At 44.8% G+C, this 27,067-nt stretch overlaps 1 protein-coding gene across 1 annotated transcript in view; it reads right to left on the bottom strand.

Moving 5' to 3' along the window:
* The window catches only part of LOC130402325 (calcium-dependent secretion activator 1-like), a 54,642-nt gene extending 27,897 nt beyond the window's left edge, over positions 1 to 26,745 (bottom strand). The window contains exons 1-5 of the mRNA XM_056606477.1: positions 26,158 to 26,745; positions 13,813 to 13,926; positions 9,819 to 10,151; positions 1,248 to 1,328; positions 620 to 853 (exon numbers count right to left, since the gene is read on the bottom strand). Coding sequence (XP_056462452.1) covers positions 620 to 853; positions 1,248 to 1,328; positions 9,819 to 10,151; positions 13,813 to 13,926; positions 26,158 to 26,499 — 1,104 coding nt within the window. The 5' untranslated portion in view covers positions 26,500 to 26,745. The remainder of the gene's footprint in view (positions 1 to 619; positions 854 to 1,247; positions 1,329 to 9,818; positions 10,152 to 13,812; positions 13,927 to 26,157) is intronic.
* Between the last annotated feature and the right edge of the window lie 322 nt (positions 26,746 to 27,067).

Here is a 27,067-nt window from a genome sequence, read left to right as displayed (position 1 = left end):
GCTGCTTGCCTAAGACCCCAGTGCTGCTCATATTGGCTGTTTCTATACTTAGTCCCGAGCTGAACACACAGACTTAACTCTGGTCCCGTCAACCCAAGTCCTCTTTCTACACGCACGTCGGGTCTGAAAACCACAAAGATGCAGAATTCGATTATATGTCCTCCTTGTTTTCTAAGCTTCTACCTCCAGGCCCGGGCTAACGGCTGACGACCCGGGCGAAACGCTAACACTAATGTGCTTTTGTTTTCGTTTTTTCCCCCCCAGTATTCTACCAAGGGCCAATACGCCAAATGGCTAACATTAGCATTTTAATTAAATTAGCATTTGTATGTCTGTTTTAGATTCACCAACATAACCCTTTCCCCCCCCCCCCCCCCCCCCCCAACCTGATGTGAGAGAGAGAGAGAGAGAGAGAGAGAGAGAGAGAGAGAGAGAGAGAGAGAGAGAGAGAGAGAGAGAGAGAGAGAGAGAGAGAGAGAGAGAGAGAGTGTGTGTGTGTGTGTGTGTGTGTGTGTGTGTGATTGTGTGAGTATGTGTGTGTGTGTGTGTGTGTGTGTGTGTGTCAGTCTGCGTGTGCGTGTGCGTGTGTGTGTGTGTGGGGGGGGGGGGGGCTCTGTACCTCCAGGGTGAAGGACAGCACCACGTCGGACTTGGACAGCGTGTTCTCGTCCTCCTGGCCCATGTCGATGATGGAGGTGTTGTGGCCGCGCTTCATCTTCTGCAGCTTGAACTCCCCTCCCTTGGACACCGGCATGCTCTCCAGGTTGGCCATGAGCTGGTTCACCGACGACTTGAGCTCCTCGATGTACATGGCCTCCATCTCTTTGGACACGAACTTGGGGAACTTGCCCCCCTGCGGAGAGAGACCACCAGTAGAGGGACGTATGAGTGGGGGGGGGGGGTGTGAATGTGACGGCACGGTGGCGGAACTAAAGGCTCAGTTATGGTTCCACGTCGAAGCCACGCAGTGACCACGCAGACGCTTCGACGCAGTCGTGAACCTGTTTTGGGTCTGCGGCGGGTTTTAGGGAGCGGACCAATCACAGCCCTTGCTGCTGTGTCGCCTTGACGGAAGGTTAACATTTTTGGGAGACGCACGTCAGGCCCTTGCGGTGTATGCACGGATCCGCAAGGACGGTATGGGCCCGTAAACCCGCTTGCGTTGAGTTGACGTGGAACCATAACTAAGCCTTACAAAACTCATCACACACGTCTTTATTGCTTGTTTATTTGTTTGATGTAGTTACCCTGGCGATCTGGTCTGCCATCTGCAGACGTCCGTCCAGTTCTCTCCGGATCTGGGCTGCCTGCTCGTCCAGGTTGTCCAGCTGTCGAGGACCACAGAGGAGAGGGACCGGGTCAATATCAACCATGGAAAGACACTCAATCTAAAAAACTGATTCAATTATTTTGCTTGTGTCACTATTGAGACCGAATCGGTAAAAGTGGTTTACGCGATGATGTTCCCCTTTTTTCGACATTGTTGAGACTACAAATTCCACATATTTTGTGTACTCAAGAAAAGATGGAATTGATCTATTATTTATTGGCCGCAGGGAGGGGAAATAGGAGCTGCCTCCACATGACAGCAGACAGGATTCAATCACATCCTCATCTTCATCCTCATCATCCTCATCATCATAGCGTCATAGCCGGATTAAATGAGTGAGACCATGCATAGCGTAATATGGCCGCGGAAGTCGTGGAACCAAATGAGAAGCAGTTCGTTCAGACTCGCTGCCATCACAGCAATGAGTTGAAAACCAATTTTAAAAAGTAATGTTTTCTTAGTTTTTTTTACTTATTATCACTGGAATAACCGTTGCATCAAATTGAACATTTGGTGAAATTAGGTCATTTATTTTCACTTTATTTATATTTAATTTATTATCAGGTTTTTTGGGTTTCATCATCGGAAACGACAAAAGTAAATCATTGTGATTGAACATGAGACAAGGGCGAGAAAGGTTTGTCTAGACTCTTTCAGTGTAGCTTTGTCCTTGAGGGTAATGGCAGCCGTGCAGTAACGTTTGACTGCTGCCTGATTAATACAGGACGGATTAGACGAGGGGGCACAGAGGGGAGCAGAGGGCCGCTGTCTCCTTCTGTGGCCGCGGACAACACTAATGTAGTCTTCACTCACGGCAACGTAGCAATACACCTAATGAAACCCTTCAGTCCCATCAGCCGCTCAACCAGTCAGTCGGCCACTCAACCGGGAGGTCAGTCAAGCAGTCAGTCAGCAAGTCAGCCAGGAAGCCATATAACCAGCCAGTCAGTCAGTCAGCCAGTCAGCCAGTCAGTCAATCGTCTGTCAGTTTAACCAGTCACTTACTTGAGGATATTTTTCATTTTGGCCAACTTCTTTATTTTTAAACCATACCAATATGCAAAGAGACCAAGAAGTACCAAAGAAACAATTAAAACACCACTCGGAGCAGTTTTCCTCGCAAGGTCGTTTTTTGTCTTTTAAATAAAATCTGTTCTTCGTTTGAGAAAACAAACCTAGAGTAGATAAACCCACTGAGCATCTGAACCACGGAAGTATTTAAAGAACTGGATCCACAGCGCAGCCCACAGCATCATTCATTTCAATGGCGCTGCTCACCAGCTCCACTGGCAGCTAACGCCTGTCACCGGGGGAACGACATGGCCGTGTGGGAAGCATGCGCATTAGGAGGCTGCTACTCATGCATGTCCTCGACACCAAGCTGACGCATGTGTTGTGTGTGACTTATCTCTATGCACACATATCTGCATAATATGCGCATGAAAGCTTTCTGGTGTCCGTTGGTAGTCCATCAGTAGCCCGAGCCGTGTTGACCCGTCCCGTTTGAGCGGCCCACGGTTGCATGCAGGTAGAGAATAGAAATCTCGGAACCCGTATCGTCATGACGATGAGTGAGCTTTTTTATCAGCTCTGCTATATGTTTATAGTGATTAAATGTAATCTTGACGTGAAACTTTGTGAAACAATGGCGGTCGCAGACGTCGTCCATCAACTCCAACTCCGTTCTCGGGTCTCAAGTTGTTAGGCGGACAGTGAACATTGACCGGCGCACGGAAGAGGAAGTCTTATCCAGGTTATCCGTGAATCGTTATCTGGCTAGACCGGAACCCCAGAAATACTGCTCGTTGTCCCCAGATCTAAATCGTCGTCAGACGTTGAGCGATGGTTTCCTGAGATTGTTGTTCAGGTAACGTGAACTCTCTCCCCGGGGTATTAGCACAACACAGCCGAAGCTAGTGAGCGTGCTCAGAACACATCTGGGGCACCAGGGTTCACGCCATTCCTGCAGTAGCCAGGAGGAGTGTGTGTTCGGATGTTGAAAAATGTAACATGTGAGACGCAACCTATACTTTAGCATGTGTGTGGTGGCCATGCTTTAGCATGTGAGCTCCATCGTGTGTTTTTGTAGCGCTCTAAGTTCCTTTTATCCGCTGCGACTGGGACACGCACCAGAGCTGAACTCTCTCCGCCTGATGCTATTTCCGCCACCGCTATTACATTAGCAGGCCTTGACTCAAAGGCTTTACTGTATTGATTCCCTGCTCCTTGCTGGAACCCTGGCCAAGAAACAGTCAGCCGAAGTCACTGTGCCGCTGCTAACGGCTAACGGCTAACGGCTAGCGGCTGGCGGCTAACGGCTAGCGCTCCGGAGGAGGTGGTGGAGATATAGAGGCTGACATTGAGCGCTGAGAGACTGCACCCAAGAGAGATATAACAAAGGTTATAGTAGGGAGGTTTGTACGTATAATCTGCTTTATAGCTGTATATATATTAAATATATATGAAGTAGCCTAAAATGCTCTTTGATATCTCCAGATCATATTTCAATGTAGCGTGGAAACACCTTATTTTTAAAAACACACACTGCTAGAATTGTATTGTGTTACTGTGTTATCGTACAGTGGTACCATTTGAGTAATTATCATTTTATATGCACATAACATAAGATGCAAAAAGATTGCATGTGCAGTTCTGAAAGGACCATAAATGCATGCCTTCCCTTTAAGTAACCTTAGGATGTCTTTTGTACTTTCGATCCTATATGTTGGTGTGCATGTAGTCATCTTGAAGGCCATGTAGTTAGGCTTGAGCTAGATACCGATAAACCCTTCAAGCATCGTAATGATCTGCATCTGGAATCAGTGCAATCTGCTCTGGTAAAAGGCGTCTGCTATACTGCTAAATAGTTCATACAATATACTTACAACAGCAAACATGTTTGTGCTATGTATTTAGCATTCAGTTTTACATAACCCACAGTAAAGCCCAATGAATAATTAAGATTGTCCATAAAGTACTGGTTAGAAAATGTATTGCATGAGGCAATATAATCACAATGAATAATGATGTGTTAGTACTGCCCCTGTGGCTTTTTGTCCTGTTTTCTATTTTATTCAATATTGTATAACCAATCTTGAATTTAGACGACGTTATCGGCTAAAAAAATCTTATAATAATAGTTTGATCATTATTCTTTTACAAGGTCCTTTTAGAAAACATATTTGACCCTTTTTCCGATGTTGGTTCATATTTTGTTCAAAATCATTGGAGTGGCTGCATTTGTGGTATTTTTAGTTTTGTTGCAAATACAGCACTGAATTGAGGCCACTAAATAAACCAGGCCGTATAGTGTTCTACACAGATCTAAGGAATGGCAGGAATAAGGGGCCAGCTGGCTCTGGTCATTTTAACTTTTAGTCTGGGTCCTTTAATCCGTCAGATCAGTCACATCAGGTTATGAATGTTTATCAAAGCTGTGTTAGAAATAGACATATCGACAACATACATTGAAAGGCACACACTCTCTCATTATTATAAAACAACAATAGAAAATATAATATGTGTTCCATGAATGTACAATACAAATACAAGGACAATGCATTTTGATGGACTCTTGCGCTATCCTAGACGAACCCGATCACCCCGTAAAAAGCTCCCAGCTCCTAGAACGTGTACCGTCTGAATCCCAATTAATAACACAGCAACACTGAGACCGTTTCAGAATCTGCCCATTTATATGAAATGATAGGACGAAGACGGGGCCAGATGGCTCTTTGAGACGGAAGACTCGGCAGTGTGTGACGAGTGTTGTGCGTCTCCAGTGTTCGCCGCTGAACAGCCACCCGGCCACATTAGCCAGAGAAGCTGTTTAGTAGAGCACATAATCAGACCCAGCCACCAGCTGCAGCTCAACGCCTTTACACCCGGATCCGCCACGGCCATACAAGACACACTGAGAGAGAGTCTGCCCCTCGCCCACACGCACGCACGCACGCACACACACAGACACACAACGCACGCACGCGCACGCACGCACACACGCACACACACACACACACACACAGATATGCTTCGTCTTCATAGATTTTCCTCTAGATTTGTCCGCCGCTATAATTGCGAGTGGTCCTGATGCTGATTGCAGTGCTATCTCAGCTCTGTTCGTCTTGCTTCTCCCTCTCTCTCTCTCTCTCTCTCTCTCTCTCTCTCTCTCTCTCTCTCTCTCTCTCTCTCTCTCTCTCTCTCTCTCTCTCTCTCTCTCTCTCTCTCTCTCTCTCTCTCTCTCTCTCTCTCTCTCTCTCTCTCTCTCTCTGACTGTATCGCCCTGTTTCGTTATCTCCCTCCTCTCTCTCTTGCTCTCTCTCCTCCTCTCTCTCTCTCTCTCCGATACCAGCTTGTCAAAGCGCTCAGAAGAGCTGGCCCACTTTTTGGCGACAGGACAACGCCCTTTGACCTCTGACCTCCGCACAGAAGTGTCAGGGTGACACTCGGGCAAGACGGAGAAGAGAAGCAGCGTCGTCCTTGACTGTCTCGACACATCGCTTTAGCCGTCTGCGTCTGTGTCTACCGCCGCAACCGCAAGGGCACAGCTTCATTGTGTTCAAATAACCAATAATAATAATCATAGTGATAACCCGCCTGCTGCATAACCAAACAAAACAGGCTCACACAGAGCATGTGCTTCGGTGCTATTATGCAAGGCAGTAGACAACAGTATCCTCAGCAGATGATTCTGCAGAATATGTGTTCGCAATAAAGTGACCTTCGCTCTTCCAATAACAGACACATATTTACTCCTCAGTAAGCAGACACAGGCGAACTCATAGGTCCCTGTAAGCCCCTCTCTCTCTCTCTCTCCCCCCCCCCCCAGGCCTAAAAGGTCAGGGCTGGCATCGTCCCGGCAACACGGAGGACACTAGCGCTAATGTGGGAGCGCCGACGTGAGTGGAAGTGACAGCGGCGCCGTGGTGGGCCCAAAGGTGAGCCCGCCTCAGTGGGAGCCGAGCTGACAGCGGGGGGCCAGGGCCGTCACCACCGACCCCGCCTGGGGACTTAGGGTACTCAGGGGGAACAGGTGACGGGTTGCCAGGTGACGGGTTTCCCGGTGACAGGTTACTAGCTTGCGGGGTTGCCCAGGTGGAACTGGTTCCCAGGGCATACCGGCTCCAAGATGGAACTGGGTACCAGGAGGGAGGTTCCTCTAGGTGGAGCAGGATTACAAGTGAGGGGTTCCCAGGTGACCAGGTCCCAGGTGAGGTTGTTCCTACAGTTCCCAGGTAAAAATCGGTTCCCAGGTGGAATGGGTACCTGGGCCAAGTGTTCCCAAGTGGAATGGTTTCCTAAGCGACCGGGCCCAAAGTAAAGGATTCCCAGGTGGACATCCCGTCTGTGACCAAACTCCACCATAATCCATATTTATTAAAACACATGCAGTGCATTGGTCTCCTTCACACTAGCTATATTTTGCCGAGAACATCTCCCTAATTCCATAGCATGCTGATGCAGCCCAGCTAGGCCATGCGCTGCTATTTTCAGCTCGGAGGTGGGTCGACATGAATAGCAAATGCTTTCATCCTCTTCCCATCATGTGTGCAGTGGAGCAACTCTATTACACCATGCTATCAGCTACAGGCAAACTAGGAACAGACCCAGGCCTCATTTCACAGCTAACGGTTGCTGACAAGACAAATTAAGAGAATATATGAATAGAACCTGAAAGTGGAATAGCGTTTGAGCGTGCTTCTTTCAACCATCAAGCCCAAAGGCACTGATTGGAGGTCCTATTGTGGGCAAATTTGATTTTGATGTGCCTGCGTCAGATTTTGACAGCATGGGCAAGGTAATTTAATCAGCAAGAGACTTGATATTTTGGAAATGGTTTCAGCTACAGCGATAGTTCATCCGTGTGGATAAATATTCATGATAACGATAGCTGAGAATGAACTGAAGGATAATTCAGTCAGCAGTTTTACCAGCCATCCAGTAAAATCCCTTTGGAAATCGTAATGTATTTTATTCCTGAATGGTAGAAGAAAATACTGATACTTAACAAATGGGCAAATCTGCTGTGCTTCTATGAATGCCAAATCCCCTCCTTTGATTTAATTTGTATTAAAAGGTTTCAAATGGATCGGTTCTTGTTTCATTCACGTATATATAACCTCCAACTCTATGAAAATTTGAAAAATCCACATCTCTAACATGTAATAATACTACTACAAATAGAAAGCGTTCTTGTTTTAATAATTCAATTCCCCCGGCCTGCTTTTGTCCAACTGATCTTCCGGTGCAAACAACTCCTACACACGCAGGCTTTCATCCACACTGTGATTCATACATGAACAACAGGGGGAAACAGGAAAATATCGTCAACAAAGGCTGATACAGCAGCTACTGTCAGCGCCGACTTCATGTCAGGGTTTACTCCGCCCTTTACGGCACAAAGCCTAGTTAGAGGCGCACTTTGTTGTTCTGCAGAGGAAGGGATTTCATAATAGTGGCTCTTAAAGCTCAAGTGAAGTCTTCTGCCTCACTTTATGAGCTGGAAGTGTGTAATCTGCCTCTGATCAATTTGTATCGGAGGTTTAGCGCCTGTACGACAAATGAGTGATTGAATGGTTTGGCATGTGCTGAGCAGTGAAGGAAGGGGCGAGAGAGAGAGGATGCTCTGAGTGCATTTTTTGTGCGTTCGCATTTGCAATCGGTCACTTGACGGCGTTCCTCGTTGGACTATTCAGATTTGATGCCGTTTATTTTCCGCTTCTATCTGCTTTCATCAAGCCATGTGGTTAGTCGTCATATCACGTCCAGCCCTGCCATCGCCAAATGATTCACCTGTGGTGGCTGGCAACCAGCCCATTGTAAGTGCTTGGAAACAGGGTCATTTCAACACCAGAACGCACTGCATGAAATATTGTGTTCATTTGAATAAAGTTAACCTTGACTTAAATCCTGTTATCGACACTACAAACCTGCGGCCACGCCTTCCCTATATCCATTGAGTTAGGACAACTAATGGAGGCAGGATCTCTAGACAAAAGGTGTTGACACAAAACATAAGGAACAATTCAAACTTGGCAAATTATCATTATTATTATTAACATTTACACTTTGCCACAGGCTGGCTTGCCTGATCACGCCTAAACAATTCATGCCTGATCCAAAATATTTCATGATTACATTATCGCAATAAAGAGCTAAATGTCTATGGTTAATTCTTAGGCAGGTGTTAAAACGTTGCACTGTTGGCTGTTACCGGATTTTATCCAATTAAGGCTGATTGTGTTTTCATTACAAGCACTCCAGGTGTTGCACAAATTATCTATTGGCAAATTATTTAATCTGCCTCTATAACTACTACATGAATACATTTCAACAGCAGCCAGCCAGTCACATTTAGCCTCAATGGAAGCAAACTCTTTAATATAGAATACATACAATATTCTATCCATTTTATTTTGTCGTGCCATTTACTACACTATTATTTGAGATCTATAAATTCATAGATATCTTGATCAAAGACGATGCAATGTAAGTGCTAGTTATAATTGTTCCTGTTCTGCTCACTGTTGTTTTCATATTGGCACAGTGCTTTGTCTAAAATGCTCTCTGTTGAAAAGGTTATGGAACAGGTTAAGATTTAAGTTAAAACGGTCGTCGTCTTTAATGTCAAATCGTGTAAAAATCTGGTTTTAGAGAAATGGCCTACGTCTCTGAATGCCAATCTCTGACCCTGAAATGCTAGCCTTGTTGCTAGCGAAAATTAAAACTAGGTTAGACGCCTTCAGATAACACTGATGGAAATGCACGCTGCAGTATTTTCCCTCAGCATTTAATCCCTCCATTCAAACAGTAGAATGTTTGGCTCTATTGATCTACCAAATCCCAGCATTAAAACCAACCTCAGTATTCTCTCGTTTTACCATCGACCTTATCACACATGTTCACATTTCCCCTCCGAAACCATGGGACATAACATCAATGCTTCCATAATCTCTGCATGAATGAAGTCATTTCCGGAACCCAAACAGCAGCGAGAAACGACTGTGGGATTCAGGATGCAAAACAAAATGAGGGTGTAAGTTTGTTGTTGTGTTGAAACAGCTACAGGGATACTAGCTTGCCAAACCCCATGGCCGTGAGAAGATGTCTAATCAAGCTCCTGAGCAGGAACGCATTAGTGTTGTCCTCACAGGGTTAGGGTTAGGGTTAGGGTTAGGGTTAGGGTTAGGGTTATCTGCTGTAAAGCTGTCGAGCAAGAGTTAGATGTGATGTCCCCAAAGCCCTACCAACCCATCCCCCTACCCACCCAAGGAGACCCCCATTAACCCCCTAACCCTCAAGCACAGAATCTCTCTCTACCGCTGCCGTTGCGCTCCTATAAGTCAGCGCAGAGGAAAAAAAAGCGATTAATAATGCAAATACGTCCTCCGGCGCACCATACATCGTCTCCTCCCCGAACAACGACAACAAACACAACAAAACCACGTGACACATCGCTGTCGGTGTTAAAAAAAAAATCAAGGGCTACCTGGCAGGCTTGGTAGAGCAGCTGGTGCTCAAACTTCTTGATGCCCAGAATGTTCTGGAACATCTCGTACAGCTGGTCCTTGCTGAGGATGAGCTCAGAGGCGGCGCTGGCCGTCATGCGTTGTTGGGCCTTGCGAGGGTCCTCGTCCCCGCGGTAGATGCTGTCGAACTTGGCCATCCAGGAGCTGAGCACCGTCTCCTTGCTCAGGCCGTCGATCTCGGGCAGGCTGCGCACGCGCTTCTCGATGTGCCGCTTGAAGACCTCACGGCAGTCGTTGGCCGAGAAGCCGCCGCTCTGCACCATCTTGGCCACGCGGTCGCTCTTCAGGAACACCTGCAGAGGGGCGGTGGGGGGGGGGGGGGGACACAAACACACGCACACACACACAGTCATGTTGATTGATTGAGTGATTGATTTTATTGGACCATTTTGATGTAAAATGTGAACAGCACTCGGTGTCATACATTAAAATACATAAGTAGTCAGGGGGTGACGCAATGAACCCTGAAGGCTTATTTCCATTGTGTTCCCTGAGTACATGTGACCCCATGGAACACCCCTAAATAGAGGCTGGACTATTATAGTTATATTGAGAAAACTCACTATAACCTGAATGGAATTTTAAATGATTGTATTCTTGTATTCTATTATCCATATTTAAATATCTATTATTCAACATAATTCAGTAATTTTGGAATTATAACAATGAAAAATGGTATTTACTACGATGGAGTCGATGTCATTATCAAAAGCCACTTGGAGGGAGTTTTGGACACATGTCTTTAAGGAACAGGGATGGAGCATCGTGCTCAGACTGCAGTGGCGGGGGATCAAACCCAGTAGCTTCAAAGCCCATCCTTCCTTCCTTCCTTCCCCGATATAGTTCTCATAACAAAGACATTGAAGATGTGATGGATTTAATTCACATTTAACTGGGCCTTATCACTGATATCAGCTGACAGGGGGCAGAGCGCTGCGTATTAGGCGTTAGAACTTTATACAATCAAAAGTTTGCCTCGCTCTCCATCCGCTGCCTCCTCAAGCGCCTGCTTCAATGAGCCTTTGATTGCAATCACTGAAGAACGGCCGGCCGGCGGCCACGTATTAAAATGCTCTACTGGTAGTGGAAGGGCTTCTGGTGAAGATACAGCACAGGGTCCGCATTAAGCGTTCAACCTTTATTTATTTTTTAACATCCTTTGAATCATACCGCTGTAGGTAAACAGGGGATATTAGAAGGTCTGAGTCATTAGAAAAAGAAAGCTAATAAAAGTGATTCTGCCGCACGTTGCTATTATTCATGCAGAGTTGTATCAAAGCAGTCTGTCAGTGTAATGTAGTGAAACACGGCGCGAGGATATACATCAGTCTAGACCGTCTGCACTGCAGTCGGCGTACCCTGTCCATCAGATGGATCCTCGTCGTTTACTCGGTCTTTACTCTCCTCCACGTTGGGTCGTGGCGGCAGACATTTGCACAGAAGCCGAAGCCGCCTCCCCTAACTTCACGTGTCCCGTGATAGATTTGGGGTTCCAGGGTAAACGAACGAACACATGATCATCAGTCAGCCCTGTTGCTCCACGATGTGGTGGACCATGAGCGCAGACTGATCCCTGTTTGCGCCCGATAACGTTCCGCCGAGTACGGAAAAGCGTTCAATCTACATTTATTTAGTGTTTCCTTTTTTAATCGAGTCGGCTAGCGGAGTAGAATAGTCTGTGTTTGCAGCGGGGACCGCGGGTTTCTAGGCCGATGGGCTCTGTAATGACAGATTATTATGGACACGGGCAGGCTGTGGGTAATCACATCATTGGTGATTGTAGTTGTCACCAAGTTTCCATCACAGATAGCGGCCCACAGAGAAACCTTGGCAGTGGAGGACTGTTATCAGCAAGCCTGCTGTACTGTCTGTGGAATAGACTACAATGCCACAGCAAAACAAGCCAATTAGCTTCACGGATATACCCAAATATCTATATATATATATATATATATATATATAGATATGTATAAATGTACTTATACTAGACCTTTATAGAAGTTGGGCATCTGCATCTTGAATAAAAGAAGGCAAGAACCAAAAATGAACTATCCTGGAGATAATGATGTATTTATTGGAGCATCCTGAAACACACCACGCGTCCAACAAATAACAGCAAGGGACCACAGCATTGTGGTCGTTTGTAATTGGTGTAAATTAGTGCTAAGTGATGACACTCATTATTGAAGAAAATGGTCATTGACCTCACTTGGTACTCATTTGCCGGCCAACTAACTTGAACACTAATTGGAGGCCAATTGAGTGATTATGATGAATAAAGACAAACTGAAAATGGCGTTGTCCCAATTCGTATTTGGTTTGGTTTATCGCAAATTATTTACTATGTTAAAGTAGCAATGTATAAAACCTCAACTATCTCGTAGCATTAGGTTACCTCGACATGTCTGTAGTCAGTGCAGATCAATAGTGATTTCAATTAATGTTATGAATATTATCACATCATCAAACTGATAATCTACAAATACGTAATTCTAGCCAACCCGTACCTCTCTTTGTTTCCAAGAAATGTGCTATCGACACTCCAAAAACGACACTCAGCCAGCCCAGCAACGCTAGCTTGTGTCAATCTTACACATTGCAACATTCATTTGTTTCCAATTCTGATGCTCGACTGAGGAATGAGCTAAATCAGGTCAACAGACCAAACCATGATGGGAAACAGCAGAGTCATTTCCCTGAATGTCTCTATTGTATACTGTATCCTATTGCAAACAAATCCCCTCGCACATTTTCCGCAAAATATAAATGTGAAGATTGTTGCTGTTTGGTGCGCATCTTAATCTGCCAATTGAAGTGCCCTCTGGATAGGGAGTAAAAAGAGTTTCATATTGACCAAGTGTCTAAATCTTATATTCAAATAAAGTATCACCATAACAGAATTGCAATAGACTCCTATATTTATGCAAGCAGAGGATATAAATTAAACCAAAAGACATGCAGACGTCAGAAGACCAAAGCAGGGAGACAAATGTTAAAGCTTTGGCATTCAAATGAAACCCTTCAGCTTCACAGTGCCTATCCTGCCTTAATGACCCCTGTCCTACTTTTGTGTTTGGGTCATATTTCCAAATGACGTTGGGGTCTTTAATACATTCCAGTACCAATCAAACACACTGAGCAGTTTTCGTTCACCCTAATGATGAATTTTATAGCTGATGATTAAATAATGAGGTGAGAAAGATGGTTGTTGTTCGCGCACACCCTCTGACTCATCATCCACGCAGGGGGAAAAGCTCCAGCCTCCATTTTAACACGCACTTGTCAGCAGGCAAGAAAAGGAAACCGACTTCCATGCCCCATAATATGAATGCAATAAAGACTTGTTTATGTTCCGCCCCCCCCCCCCCCCCTCCGCCTGCGTTACAGAAGCTTGGGCAGATAACTCAATGACTGGGAGAAGTGCGTTTGCATGGGGCTTTTTAAAAGACATCTTTCTTTCAACACTGCTCAAAGTGTCCAAGGGGTTTCAAACAAACGGCCATTTCCATAAATCTGAATGCCGCATAACTGGAGGAGATTTCACAGATATTAACGGGTGGTGGGCTGTGCCTTCTGGAGGAGCGTTTCCACGACAAACACAGACATGTTTGTATGTATGTGTATATATGTATTTATGTATGTTTGCATTTTTTTATATATGTATACGTGTTAAATGTATGTTTATGTAGATGAGTATAAAGCATGTAGACGTATGCGTGTATATGCATTTATGTATGTTTGCAATTTTTTATAGACGTATGTATGTATGTATATGTATAAGTGTAAAAAACATGTCGATGTATTTGTGAATATGTATGAATACGTGCGTACACACAGTATGTATGCAGCATGTACTGTATGTGTGGGTGTGGATGGAAGCCATGGTTGAACATGTCATAAAAGCGCTGCAGTGTGGAAGGCGTTACAGGCTATTGAGATAGCTTTGAGTGTTACCTCGTAGTAGCTCTGCACCGCGTTAATGAACGCTTCATCAGCCACAATCTGTGTGTCCCCGTTGAGGAAGGCCTGGAACCGCTCCTTGGTCTGCTGAAGTTGCTGCTTGGTTATCTGTGTAGAGAGGAGGAGGAGGAGGAGGAGGAGGAGGAGGAGGAGGAGGAAGAGTGAGATTAGGGCTGTGCAGACACTGTCACAGCACTGGAAGTTTAAAAGGCAAATTGAAACGTTTTAACCCCTCCCTGAAGAAAAACCCATCAAGTGAATAGACGTAGGAGCGTTTTTTCAGAGGAAAAGAGCAACGTTGGAATTGCATACGTTAGGACACCTGTGTCGTTTTTAATCACAACCCCACATGTGTGGGCTGAAATGAATGAGGTGAATGTATCTAGATTACAATAAAGGTACGTGCTATTTATTTTACTCTTTTCATATCCTGGCAAGGGAATATTTCTACCTACCGCCAGCCTTGAGGAGGGCTCCACTGCAATCTTTTATTAAAACATTAACTCAATGCCTACATATATCTACGCGCACAGTGGATACAGATAGATATATTCTCAGCAGGCAACACGGGTCCAAGATCATTTGTGGTTCAGGATTGTAATGGCGTCTCATGTTTTCTATTTTTTCTCTATTTTTTCTCTCTTTCTATCTCTCTCGCTGTTTCTTTGTCTCTCTCTCTCTCTCTCTCTCTCTCTCTCTCTCTCTCTCTCTCTCTCTCTCTCTCTCTCTCTCTCTCTCTCTCTCTCTCTCTCTCTCTCTCTCTCTCTCTCTCTCTCTCTCTCTCTCTCTCTCTCTCTCTCTCTCTCTCTCTCTCTCTCTCTCTGTCTCTGTCTCTGTCTCTCTCTCTCTCTGTACTCACAAGATTCCAGATAAAAGAGTGCACGGATTAATATTCAAAGACGTGCACTAATCCGCCGGCGTGTTGGTTTTTAACCGCGGTGAACCCGCCACTTCATGTGACAGACTTCTGAGTGGGAGTGAGATGGAAAAGCACCACACGTATCATGTGCCTGTGAGGCAATCTCAACACCATCTCAACACCATCTGTGTGTCCATGCTACCAGACCCCCCCTCCCAGCCACCCCCGCACCCCCCCCCCCCCCCCCCACCACCACCACCAACACACCTTCACCACCACCATCAGGCTGCATACGTCTATTTTAGTATGGGCCTTAATAATGTTAGCATGATCATGGATTATTTTTGTGATCAGTTGTATGATTGTTGTTTCTTGTTATAAACCAGAGGCACACATCGACACAAACACACATACACACATATAGGGTGATAGTGTCATCCAAAAAGTGTAAGCTAGGACATCCTCTCCTGGCTTGTCTCTGAACCATTCTGACCCAGTGTGTATCACAGTGTGTAGTAAGAAGTGTGCGAAGAGTATGTCCTGTTCCATTGTTTATCGGTACCTCACACCGCACCACCCCCAAGGTCAGAACACGTCCAAACCTCATGATACGAACACTTCAGACCTCCCTATGCACGGTGAGCCATTTCCCGAGGAGCCGTGGCCCTTGTTAAAGGAGGGGTTTGCTGGGACTCGACATGAAGGGGGAGCAAATCCTTGAATAAGTAAATGACAGGGACCTCCCACGCGTCTCTCCAGGGCCCCGGCAGCGCGAGCGAGGATCATAGAGATCATCGCTGAGCAAAGACACGCAGCGAGGGCTCCTCTCTCCTCCTCACACTACAGAGACAGGCCGGTTGGGTTACGCACACTCCTCCTTCCTGATCCACGGGGTACGAGTGGGGGAGGGGGTACGAGTGACGTTCCTGTGACGTTCCCATGCTAAAAAAAACGTCTGCACGGAAGGAAAGGTGTCTGTCTTGATGTCCGGTTTTTGATGTCGTGTCCTGATGTCTTGTCTTGTCTGTGATGTTTGTAAACTGAGCTGCTGGGATGCAAGACAAATTTCAGACTTGCTCTGATAATAAAGTACTATCGTATCGTATCGTATCGTAAAGGCGCTTCGTGGAACGGCGCAGTCGGACGCGTTTGTTGCTCCTGGCTGGTTGGTTACTGTCGGGTGGATTGACTCCTCTCTTCACAGAGGATATTTTCCCCCGTTTAAGACCTGCACCTCTTGCAAGGCCTAATAACAAATGAGGAAAGCGATGCGTAAAAGAAAGAAACCCTGACTGCAGAGGAAAAATTACGGCTTAGTCTATTGACAAGTCTGATACACTGCGTTTGTCTGTCATTTGTGCGTTTCTATGTGTGTGTGTGTGTGTGTGTGTGTGTGTGTGTGTGTGTGTGTGTGTGTGTGTGTGTGTGTGTGTGTGTGTGTGTGTGTGGTGATATCAGGTTAATTAAGCCCTATTTAAGCCTTAAATTGAAACTCAAAGCAGACAACTGAAACGCCATCACAAAACTGCTCGGTTGGACCGGTTCCCCGCGTTGTATTTCTTTTCTTCCTTCCATGTCCCTCCTGCAACGCCAGAGATGGATCGCCCCTAATTGATAAAAGAATACTTGGATGGATTAGGAACAGCTTTCATTTTCCTTAGCACTAGCAGAAGTCCAAGCCAACTCCTGAGCTTTACTCCTATTGATTCCCTCTCACTGGCTCTTATCAAGATTGCGGCCCGCACAGTGAATCAGTGGAACGCACGAAAGTGGCGGCTGGCGTGAATCACCAGCCGTGTCAACGCTGGAGCCTGCAGAGAACCGGTGAAGTGCACTGTCCAGCAGAGCTGCAATACACACCCCAACATCTCTCTTCCAGCTCATAGTTTAAAGTATAAAGCTCAGGCCTGGCCGGAATAGGGACCAAGGAATCGTTTTTTTTTAAAAGATGTATCAATGAGTTGACTAATGAAGTATGAGCAGCTTTAGGGATGACCCTCAGCCTCTCTCGGAGGGAGGGGGTAGAAGCCTGTAGGTCACATGTTTAACTGGGATCACTGGTTCTGTCCATGGTGTTTATTTTCACCATGTGAGAGTTAGTAGGCCTATACAGTATGTTACAAATGTTTATGCGATTACGAGTGCGGGCAATGCGTGTGTGTGTGTGTGTGTGTGTGTGTGTGTGTGTGTGTGTGTGTGTGTGTGTGTGTGTGTGTGTGTGTGTGTGTGTGTGTGTGTGTGTGTGTGTGTGTGTGTGATATACATGCTGCTAGCATTTCTTCGCGTTTAGTGTAGAGGCAATGCTGTGACGAATGGCGTAATCATCTAATTGAATGCAGTAACACTTATGTGGAGAAGCTAACACTAGCAGAGGCCCTATTGATAGGACTCACACTCAGGCCGTATTAAGGAGTTACTTCACCTTGAAAACCCACATCAAAATGGATGTGCTTACTAAAGTCTGTCTATGGCGGCAAAAAAAAGGTGTGCGTGGGAGATGAAGTGTGTGTGTGTGTTTGCGTGTGTGTGTGTGTGTGTGTGTGTGTGTGTGTGTGTGTGTGTGTGCGATCGAGCGAGTGTGCGTGCGTGCGTGCCTGCGTGTGTGCGTTTGAGGCAGAGGGAGAGGGAGATACAGAGAGCGAACGAGAGGTGCTGATGGAGGTAATCACATATTAAAAATAGCCTGGAGAATTTTAAGGCGATACTAACTATATCAAGTTCAAAGAATGCAGAAAGCATATGAGAATCACAAAGAATCTAGATTAAATTAGCAACAAATCAGCATAGAAGATAACTGTACCAACGGTGGCCTAAGGACCATGCATCTTAGTGTTATAGTGAAACATTACACATATTTGTTTGTGATACGTTTTTGATATCCTGTATTTGTATTTAACAAAGCTACAGCTGCTCCATAGTACTTTTAAGAGTTATTACGTGAAAGGACAAGGTTGCAATTGACTTATTGCAATTGACTAAAAGCTACAATAATATTTTTTCAACTGCATTGTCTCCTTAGTTAGAGGAATACTGCCGGTGACTTTCAATGCGTCTGCATGCACACACCACACAGAATGTAAACTAGAAACACATTCAAACAAGTCACAAAGCAGTCCTGTTTGTGTGCGATATCCACCTAGCTTTAAACCTTGACAAGTGTCCTGTTAAGTGACAGAGTATCTTCCTTACGCACAAATCTAGCCCACTGTCACTGAACTCAATATAATTTTAAGAGATGAAAGCATCATGAAGCTCAAATGAATCGTATGAATGGGTGTAGCGACAGGAGACATCTTTTTTGCGACCCGTTGAAGTGTTCTTTTGGACAATGAAAGTCTACAGCACTAAAAGGTCTAGCGGCTGTTGGCTAGACAGACAATACTATTGGTAATATAAAAGGTAAACAGAAGAAAATAAAAACTGAACTATCTTCTCAACGTAACTCTAACTCAATAAAGCCCTTACACCTACAGCGACCTTAACACCAGATTAACACTGCCTATAAAATAACCACCTATATATTTAGTTATCTGTTGATGGCTGAGGACAAACAGTACTACAGTTTCAGTACATCTAAGTGAGAATATAAATAATGGCAAAATAAATATTTAATATATTATCAAAATAGAAAAGAATTTCAAGGATTAATTATAGCCTTCAAACATATTTAGCTGTGCTTCAAATGGGCTATTTCACCTCTCAACACATCTATTAGTTGTAACTGAACACATGATGAATGCTTCTGCAGCCAGTCCGAAGCAATTAATGTATTATAAGGGTTATCCACTTTGCTGATGACACACGCCTTGCCACCATCTGAATAAACACCCCGAGGCACTTCAGAGTGCTGACGGATAACCTGGGTAAATACCCCATAATGCCCACACAATGGCCTTTCATCAAGCCATGTCACACAAAGAGCGTAAGTTGTGCACACGCTCAAATCAGCTGGACACACAAATGCATTTGTTCGACACCAAAATATGGTTTTAAAAAGAAGCCAGGTGTGCTTTGACAAAAACAACAAACCGACCGGCCACCGACAGGCAGAGTTGGCGTCACATGACCCACTGTTAAGCCTGTGGTTACCTTTAGAACCTCAGTTTCTGCCATAGGCTCTCTATTGTCAACTGGTTCACCTGTTCCTAGCCACTAGTTCACCTGTTCCTGGTTATGGTGGGGTGGTCCTGGATATAGAGGGGTGGTCCTGGCTACAGTGGGGTGGTCATGGCTACGGGGGGTTGATGGTTGCTATGGCTATGTGTTCCTGGCTGTGGAATGGTGTCCGCGGCTACAGTGGGACGGTGGGCGGGCAGGCTGTTTTTAGCTGTGGTGGGGTGTGCTATGGTGTCCTTCATGGCTAGGGCGGGATGTTTGTGGCTATGGCTGGGTGTGCTCTGGTGTCCTTGATGGCTAGGGCGGGATGTGTAGAAGTCATTGCAATTATGCGTGCCAAATGATGAACTTGAACGCTGACAGATAGAGGATAACTAGCTGACTGTGCATTGGCAACCGCTGTCTGATGCATTACTTTCATTAACTCTATCCACCCCCCCCCCCACACACACACACACACACACACACACACACACACACACACACACACACACACACACACACACACACACACACACACACACACACACACACACACACACACACACACACACACACACACACACACACACACACACACACACAGCCCGTTCTTCCATCTGTCCAAACATCTCTCTCTGCTGCTCTTGATTGGTTGGTTTCTGGATAGGAAATTGTCCATGGTGGATAGTTTCAAAAATTCAATGAGATTGCCTAGTTGGAAGACCTATAGTTGGGCGAGCAGAGAAAATGATTTACGAAAGCATTATATTTAATTGGTAGATACTCTGAGCAAGAAACCCTATACGTACAAGCAAGTGTAAATTGGGCCTGTGAAGCCCTTTGAGACCCTTGAGATTTGATTAATTGCGACTTAAGTTGCTCTTCTCTTGGTCTGCTCTCTTTGTTACCATTCATTTAGACATCTTTGTTTGACTAACTACTGATTTTACAACTTATTATTGATATGTTTATTGCATACTTGAGTAGCATTCTTTCACTGTGGTTTTACTTATTTGCTAACTATTGTATATCTGTTCCCAATACCCATTGAAGTAGAATCCAATTCCCATAATATTCTTACCTATCTTCTAAAAGATCTTTCTCCTCCATGTCTGTATTCTGTGATTGACATGTTTGAGCTGAAGATGAGGCACAGTAGCTCGTAAGATACTAATATTTGAAATGCTAATAACGGATGCTAAAACCCAAACTAGTTGAGAGGCATCTCATTACAATGAATTTGTATTCACTTTATCTTACGTTATATATTTTAATATGATGCAATTGCATGGGGCTGGTTGTGGCAGTTTGTAAGAGCTGGAAAATTGACTGCACATTATGTGTGTATATTTTATGCATATGTGACAGATATTCCTCCACACACTCCCTTCCTCTGTTTCTTAATTAATCCCTGAAGAAGAGTGTGTCTATGTTTCTTTTACCATTAGAGCGACTGGACCTTTGTTCTGAGAGTTCATCTTCTGCACAGTCACTTTTAATTAAAAGTGAACTACAGAAGGCATATTTATAAAGGTTTATGACAGTAATATCTGCCAGGTCTCCCTGTAATTGCATATCAGGAGGGTGTTGTTACAAAACAAGCCACCGGTGTACATAGATGGTAGGGTAAGTTAGCCTTTTGCATGAAAATACTCGAGATTGACCAATGACCACTGCAGCAAACAGTACAAGTTTGAATCAATTAAAAAATGATTAACACTCATTATTTCTGTTGTTTTTTATTGCTTGTATTGATAGTGTTAATCTTATGTTTTTAATTGTATACTTTTTTTATATGTATGATATGTATGATATGTGTTATTATATTATATGTGTAATTATATGTGATATGTTATATGTATATTATATATTAAACACAGACAAACCTAATGCAAAAGAATGCCTTATAGGTATGACGATTAATTAGAATTTATTTGATGGCTACGGTTGGAGAGATGGGAAGTATGACCCCAGACAGGAGGGAGGCCATCTGTCTATTCCAAAGTGACCATCAATCACTCACACATATAACACGGTCCAACAGATTTAGACAATAAACTAAAGTGGCCAGACAGGTAGCCGGTGGAACCACGTTTCAGCGCCTTCCATTCTGCACCGTGTTTCCACTGCGATGGATCTCACTCTGGACAAGGACATCATGCCACACTGCCTCACAAAGCGTTCATGCCTTGATTCAAGTACTTCCCCTTCGTTTGGTCTATCCTACTCGTTTTCCCCGTGAGATTGTTCCTCGAGATCTTGACGATTTCAGCAATTATCATCGTCTCCGTTCATCTTCAAAATATAATCTAGGAAAAGCAGTGCTGGCTGCTGGCCAGGGAGTAGAGGACAGGAGAGGAGGGGACAGGAGGGGAGAGGAGAGGAGGGGAGGGGAGGGACAGGAGAGGACAGGAGAGGACAGGAGAGGACAGGAGAGGACAGGAGAGGGGAGGAGCGGAGGGGACAGGAGAGGACAGGAGAGGACAGGAGAGGACAGGAGAGGACAGGAGAGGACAGGAGAGGACAGGAGAGGAGGGGACAGGAGGGGAGAGGAGAGGAGGGGAGGGGACAGGAGAGGACAGGAGAGGACAGGAGAGGGGAGGAGCGGAGGGGACAGGAGAGGACAGGAGAGGACAGGAGAGGACAGGAGAGGAGGGGACAGGAGAGGACAGGAGAGGACAGGAGAGGAGGGGACAGGAGAGGACAGGAGAGGACAGGAGAGGACAGGAGAGGAGAGGAGAGGACAGGAGAGGACAGGAGAGGAGAGGAGAGGACAGGGGGGGACAGGGGGGGGCAGGGGGGGACAGGGGGGACAGGAGAGGAGAGGAGAGGACAGGAGAGGAGGGGACAGGAGAGGAGAAGAGAGGAGGGGACAGGAGAGGAGAGGAGGGGACAGGAGAGGAGAGGACAGGAGAGGACAAGAGAGGACAGGAGAGGACTGGAGAGGACTGTGGGGACAGGGAGGAGACAGAAGGGGACAGGGGGAGACAGGAGGGGACAGGGGGTGACACGGATGTGCGCCGCACTGTTCACTTTTGACCACGTGTAAATACCCGTTCAATATGAAATAGATCACATTTATCAACAGTCAAATTAAAACAATATGATCCTCTTCCGGCAATGTCTTCCCACTCTTATTTTGTTGTGCTTCATGTCACGTCAAAGAATGCTCTCTTTTAGTCTTCTATAGGTTGCGCATCATATATGTTGGGCATCATAAATGATGCATCGTTGTTTATCATTATTTCTAGATATTTTTAAGCAATGTTTATCTATAACTATGGCTTGCATGGTAAAGAAAGGAATTACAACCATGAGGGTGGGGGGGGGAGACTCGACACCCATGCAATGAAATGGACACGCTGTAAGACATGGATAAACACATCCACCAAATAGAATATTATATATCAAGCTATTTCATTGGTATTTTTGCATTTTAAAAGTCAACCTGTTTCAATATACAGTAGATTTCAGTACTTACATTTGCAGTCAAATCCTCAACCTATTATTTCATTATGACCTATATACCAGGCATGGATTTATTTCAGTTGGTTCATTGTGAACAGTTCCTCGGCCTTCATTTTCAGCTCACCCGACTCTTCCTCTGCTGTTTAGTTTAATGTGAATATGTGAAGCTCTGCCAAAAAAGCCTATCCTCTCTAAATCTCTAACCTTGGCTCTCGGCCTCTTTTTCCGTATACTTGAAAACATGATGGCGTTTTCGATAATACTGTTTGATTTTCCTAATGGTTTAATCTCCTATAACGATGTTTCCGTGTAGCTTACATCGTACAAATGAGGATGACTATATTGCCATGTCTTGGTAGCTGCCTTGATTACATTTTTCCAACAACGAATATTTAATCATAGAGCAAACTATTTGTTTTTAAGAGTAGCAAGATCCAAGACAACTCAGAAAAAGGATCAATCAATGATAAGAACATAAACCCAATACCGTTCTCTAAATGATATCTTATGTGACCTTGCCAAATGAGCGATAACATTGAGATACAAATGTACAACTTGAAAACATGTCGTTGCTCTCTTGACCTTGGAGAAAACAAAATGGCTGAAACTAAAGATTTCAAACCTGTGTGACAAATTATGAGGCTATAACTTTAAGGTGCATTCATGAAGATTTCCGTCTCATTCTCTTTGAAGACACCTTTTGCAATAAACTGACATTTGACCCAAAGATACAAACAGTGTCACCACCGACCCCAAGTTCCTAACATTCATAATACTGCGGACACAAGTACTTTCATCAGTGGGCCATAAGATCAATCCCCAGTGGGTTACCTTGTTCGGCAAGTAGCAGCCCTGTCTTTTACATGAAAATCTTCTTTGACCTAAAATCATACTTTTGTAATCTCTTTTTTAATAAAAAATTCCCTACCGGACCCAACAATGGTCTGTAACGCTCTGATTTGATTTTGAAGATAATATAAGCATGGCATACATGTTCTTGTCTGATATGGTCCACGTATTCTAATGCTTGAATGTAGAGAATGAACCTTTGAACCGTTTTCTGTCTTAACTTTACAATATATTGCTGCGTATATCTTGGCATATTCCCTTTGTGCTCATCCTATCACCAGTACAACCCAGCAAGCATTTTATAAAAACAGAAACCAGGATGCGGTTTTTGAGCAGTGTCAGGCTGGGAATTGAAACTCAAATCAGTTTCCTTGCCACTAAGAGGAAAGTGAGCGCATACACTCGTGTTCTATGGATATTGTGTTACGCATTGACCTCCAGCGAGCAAGTTTACAGACCTGTGTTTTCTTATAAAGATAGCCTTATTCGCAATTGCAACCCAACCACCGTCCTCACGAGCAAATCCAACTCATCATAGCACTGCTCTTGGTGGTGCATCAACACCTACGGACGTTCACCCCTATCTCTTCTGGCGCGTAATGCTTAGAATGGAGCCTGCTGTATACTTAACATACTGAAGAACACACACAGTGAATATTACAGGAATAATTGTATGTCCACCATGAATCAGGATCTACGATTCAGAATTCATGCCAATATGTTACGTTTAGTAATTCAAGTGTTATTCATTTACGTAGTTAAATAATGGGTAGTTAACACCAATGCCAAAGGTCATTTTAGTCGCACATATGTTCACGTTGACCATAATTAAATAGTTCTTTCTCGATAACATCTATACAAGGAATCAATAAAAATACCTACTATAATTTAACAGCCCTGCCAGTTATTTGTCAGTGCAGAATGAACCCATATATCATAGAGGCAAAATCCAGGTCAGACTTTAACAAGAAGAGATATTTAGTAATGGCATGGACACATAGGTATTTGTGAAGCTGTTGATGTAGGCCTGGTTATGGAGGCATTTGTATGGGGTTTGTAATTAACTAAAATTATTTATTTACAGTCAGATGTCAATTGTAAAGAAATTATATAAATAACACTTGAACAAGCGATATGAATAATACTTATGACATGAATGGCAGAAAAGCCTCTTAACGTTAATGGAGTTAACATCAGAGATCCTCTAAAATCAAGTGGCTTCAGGTGTGTTTTACGTTAAAGAAATCAGTATTTAGACATCAACCTATAAGAACGTAAGCAAACACGACAAGCGATTATGTCTGTGTGGCTACAACTGCATGAGTCAGCAAATAATACAAAATGTCTTTACTCTCTCTATCCAACATATGGAAACATTATTTTACCACTGTGTCAAAAAGATTTATTCAAACAAATCAAGTAGAAAATAAGTAATAACTTTGATCATCTTTATTGTCCAGGAATACATTGTTTCGTATACAATGACCCTATTGCAATGGATGAACTCAAAACTCACCTGTTCAAACTCGCACACAACGTCTAACTGATCACTGTTTTGTTTGTTTTTTGTTTTGTTTTGTCTTGTTTTTGTTTTATTTATTTCTTATTGCTTATGTTTATTTATTTATTTATTTATTTATTTATTTTTTCCACAATGTCTTGTTTTTAAAAAAATGTATGATGACTATATGCTCTGTAAGGTGACCTTGGGTGTTTTGAAAGGCGCCTCTAAATTAAATGTATTATTATTATTATTATTATGAGCTAGGGACTCCCATCACCCTGCCACTGTTGTAAACACAGTTCAAAGTAACTCTGAGCTAAAGCATCTAACCAATCACATTCAAGTATTTTGAATCCGGTTTTGCATAGTCAGATGTCACCATTTACCACACAATAATTAGGTCTATTTTATTCATGCAAACCCAACCCGTACTATCATTTCGACCTTGGAACAAGCATGTCTCCATTGCTCTCCTGGGTGTAAGGAAGTAAACACGCCAAACAATCCTGTCATCGACTGTCAGTGCATTAGGCAACAGCATGGATCGGTCTGCTGTTTGATACTGCAGACCAACGTGTTTGTGGTGTGTGTGTGTCCGCCTGGAACCACACACACACGCGCATGCACACACACGCACACGCACACGCACACACACACACACACACACACACACACACACACACACACACACACACACACACACACACACACACACACAAACACACAAACAAGGGCAACATGTCCCAAAATGCTATTGACCACCACAGGGGCTATCCGGACGAATCGGGGCCTTGTGCCTTTCAGTCACTTCAAACTGCTTCTTTCCTTCCCGGCATCATTTTAAACACATGCAACTGGACCATTCAACCCAATTAAAGTAAACTACCAACAGATTTGTTGTCCCATGGTGCAGTCATTTTCCTGGTCACTGTCGAAAGGTGGGCCTATAGTCTCTCGTTGAGTTTGCTTAAAAGCCCCCCCACACACACACACACCTCCTTCCTACAGTCAATGTGCATCATAAGAAGTCACCTTGGAAGAACACATTGAGGGGCTAGATGGTGGCTTATCCCCTCAGAGGAGAGAGCAGGGCTGCTGCCGCTGCTGCTGCCTCTTGAATGAAGCGGAGGACTAGGAATCATCAAGGGCGACGGCACCTTGCTCCAAATGGCTGGCCGTCTCCAGCTGGACGCCTTATCAATGGGTTCTGAGGCTCGGCTCTGTAATTGGTTCATCTTGTGTTTGTGTCATTACGCTAACAGTCAATGCAGTAGGCCCTACTATCTCTGCTCTCACCACGGGGGGGGAGCTTCGAAAATTGCCTCCTTGTGCTCGGGTTATGGAGCGATTGATTAAATCGGGTTTTTTATGGTTGGTGTTAATTTCGAAAGACAATCACTATTTTTTAATTTGTGAATGTGCTGCATGTGCGCTAGTATAGGCCTACTGGCCTTAAAAGCGACACGGTGGCGGAGGCTTATGTAGGTCATCAATGACAGCGTCTGCCGTGCGAAAGGGGGACGGTGTGTCAGCGTGGCGTTATGAAGATACTACATCTTACCTTCTGCTGCCGCCTCGCCATGTCGGTGGGCTGCTTAGCGTTGAAGGGATAAGCGACGCATCGCATCACAAACACATAGAGTTGGAGCTTCTTCTTACGCTCCTCTTCCTCCCGCTGCAGCTTCTCCACCTCCTCCTTCTCCTGCTCGCTGGCGGCCGAGGGGCTCGGGCTGGTCGGGCGGGCGCTAGTGCGACTGCTGCTGGGTGCCAGCCCGCCGGAGCTCTCGCTGGTCCGGCTGGGGGAAATGCGGGATCCGCCGGCCTGAGGTGCCGTAACCTCTTTGCTGCTCTCCTCTTCCACTATCCCATCGGATTCCTCCTCGCTGGACGATGGATCCAACATTTTGTTGCCTCACAGACGATGCTCTTTACAGCTTTTCTTTAATCTACTAATCGGTCAATCAAAACAAAACAAAAAATCAAAGGCTGTGATCTGACAAGGTCTCAGTGTCCAAACAGCATCGAGATAAACTATGACTGTGGAGTCGGAATAAATTTGTGAAAGAGCTGATCTGAGTGCTCGCAGCAGAGATGCAGTCAGCTGCACGGATGTAGTGCTCGTAGCTGGCTGGGATAGCGTACTGCACGCAGAGCCTTCTCCGCCTGCGCCGAGGACTCGTCGATGCTTACGTATTTGGGATCTTTTACTCGCCAGTCACCGCAGCAGATGCAAGAGGGGAGGTGGGGGAAAGAGGAGGCGAGGTTGAATAGAAGAGAGAGAGAGAGAGCGAGAGAAAGGGGGAAGGGGGTAGGAGATAGAGTGGGGGAGAAGGAGGGTGAGGGAGAGATAGAGGGAGTTTTTTTTTTTTTTGTATTATTATTATTGTTGTTGAGCAAGCGATGGCCTCTTCCTGCTTGGCTAGGACTGGCTAGTATGGGAGCTGGCTGTGGTCCTGAAGCTGAACACACAA

The sequence above is a fragment of the Gadus chalcogrammus genome, chromosome 13, assembly GCF_026213295.1.
Source record: "Gadus chalcogrammus isolate NIFS_2021 chromosome 13, NIFS_Gcha_1.0, whole genome shotgun sequence".
Lineage (NCBI taxonomy): Eukaryota > Metazoa > Chordata > Actinopteri > Gadiformes > Gadidae > Gadus > Gadus chalcogrammus.
Note: the sequence above shows the minus strand (reverse complement) of the source record. Positions and strands in the feature narration are given on the sequence as shown.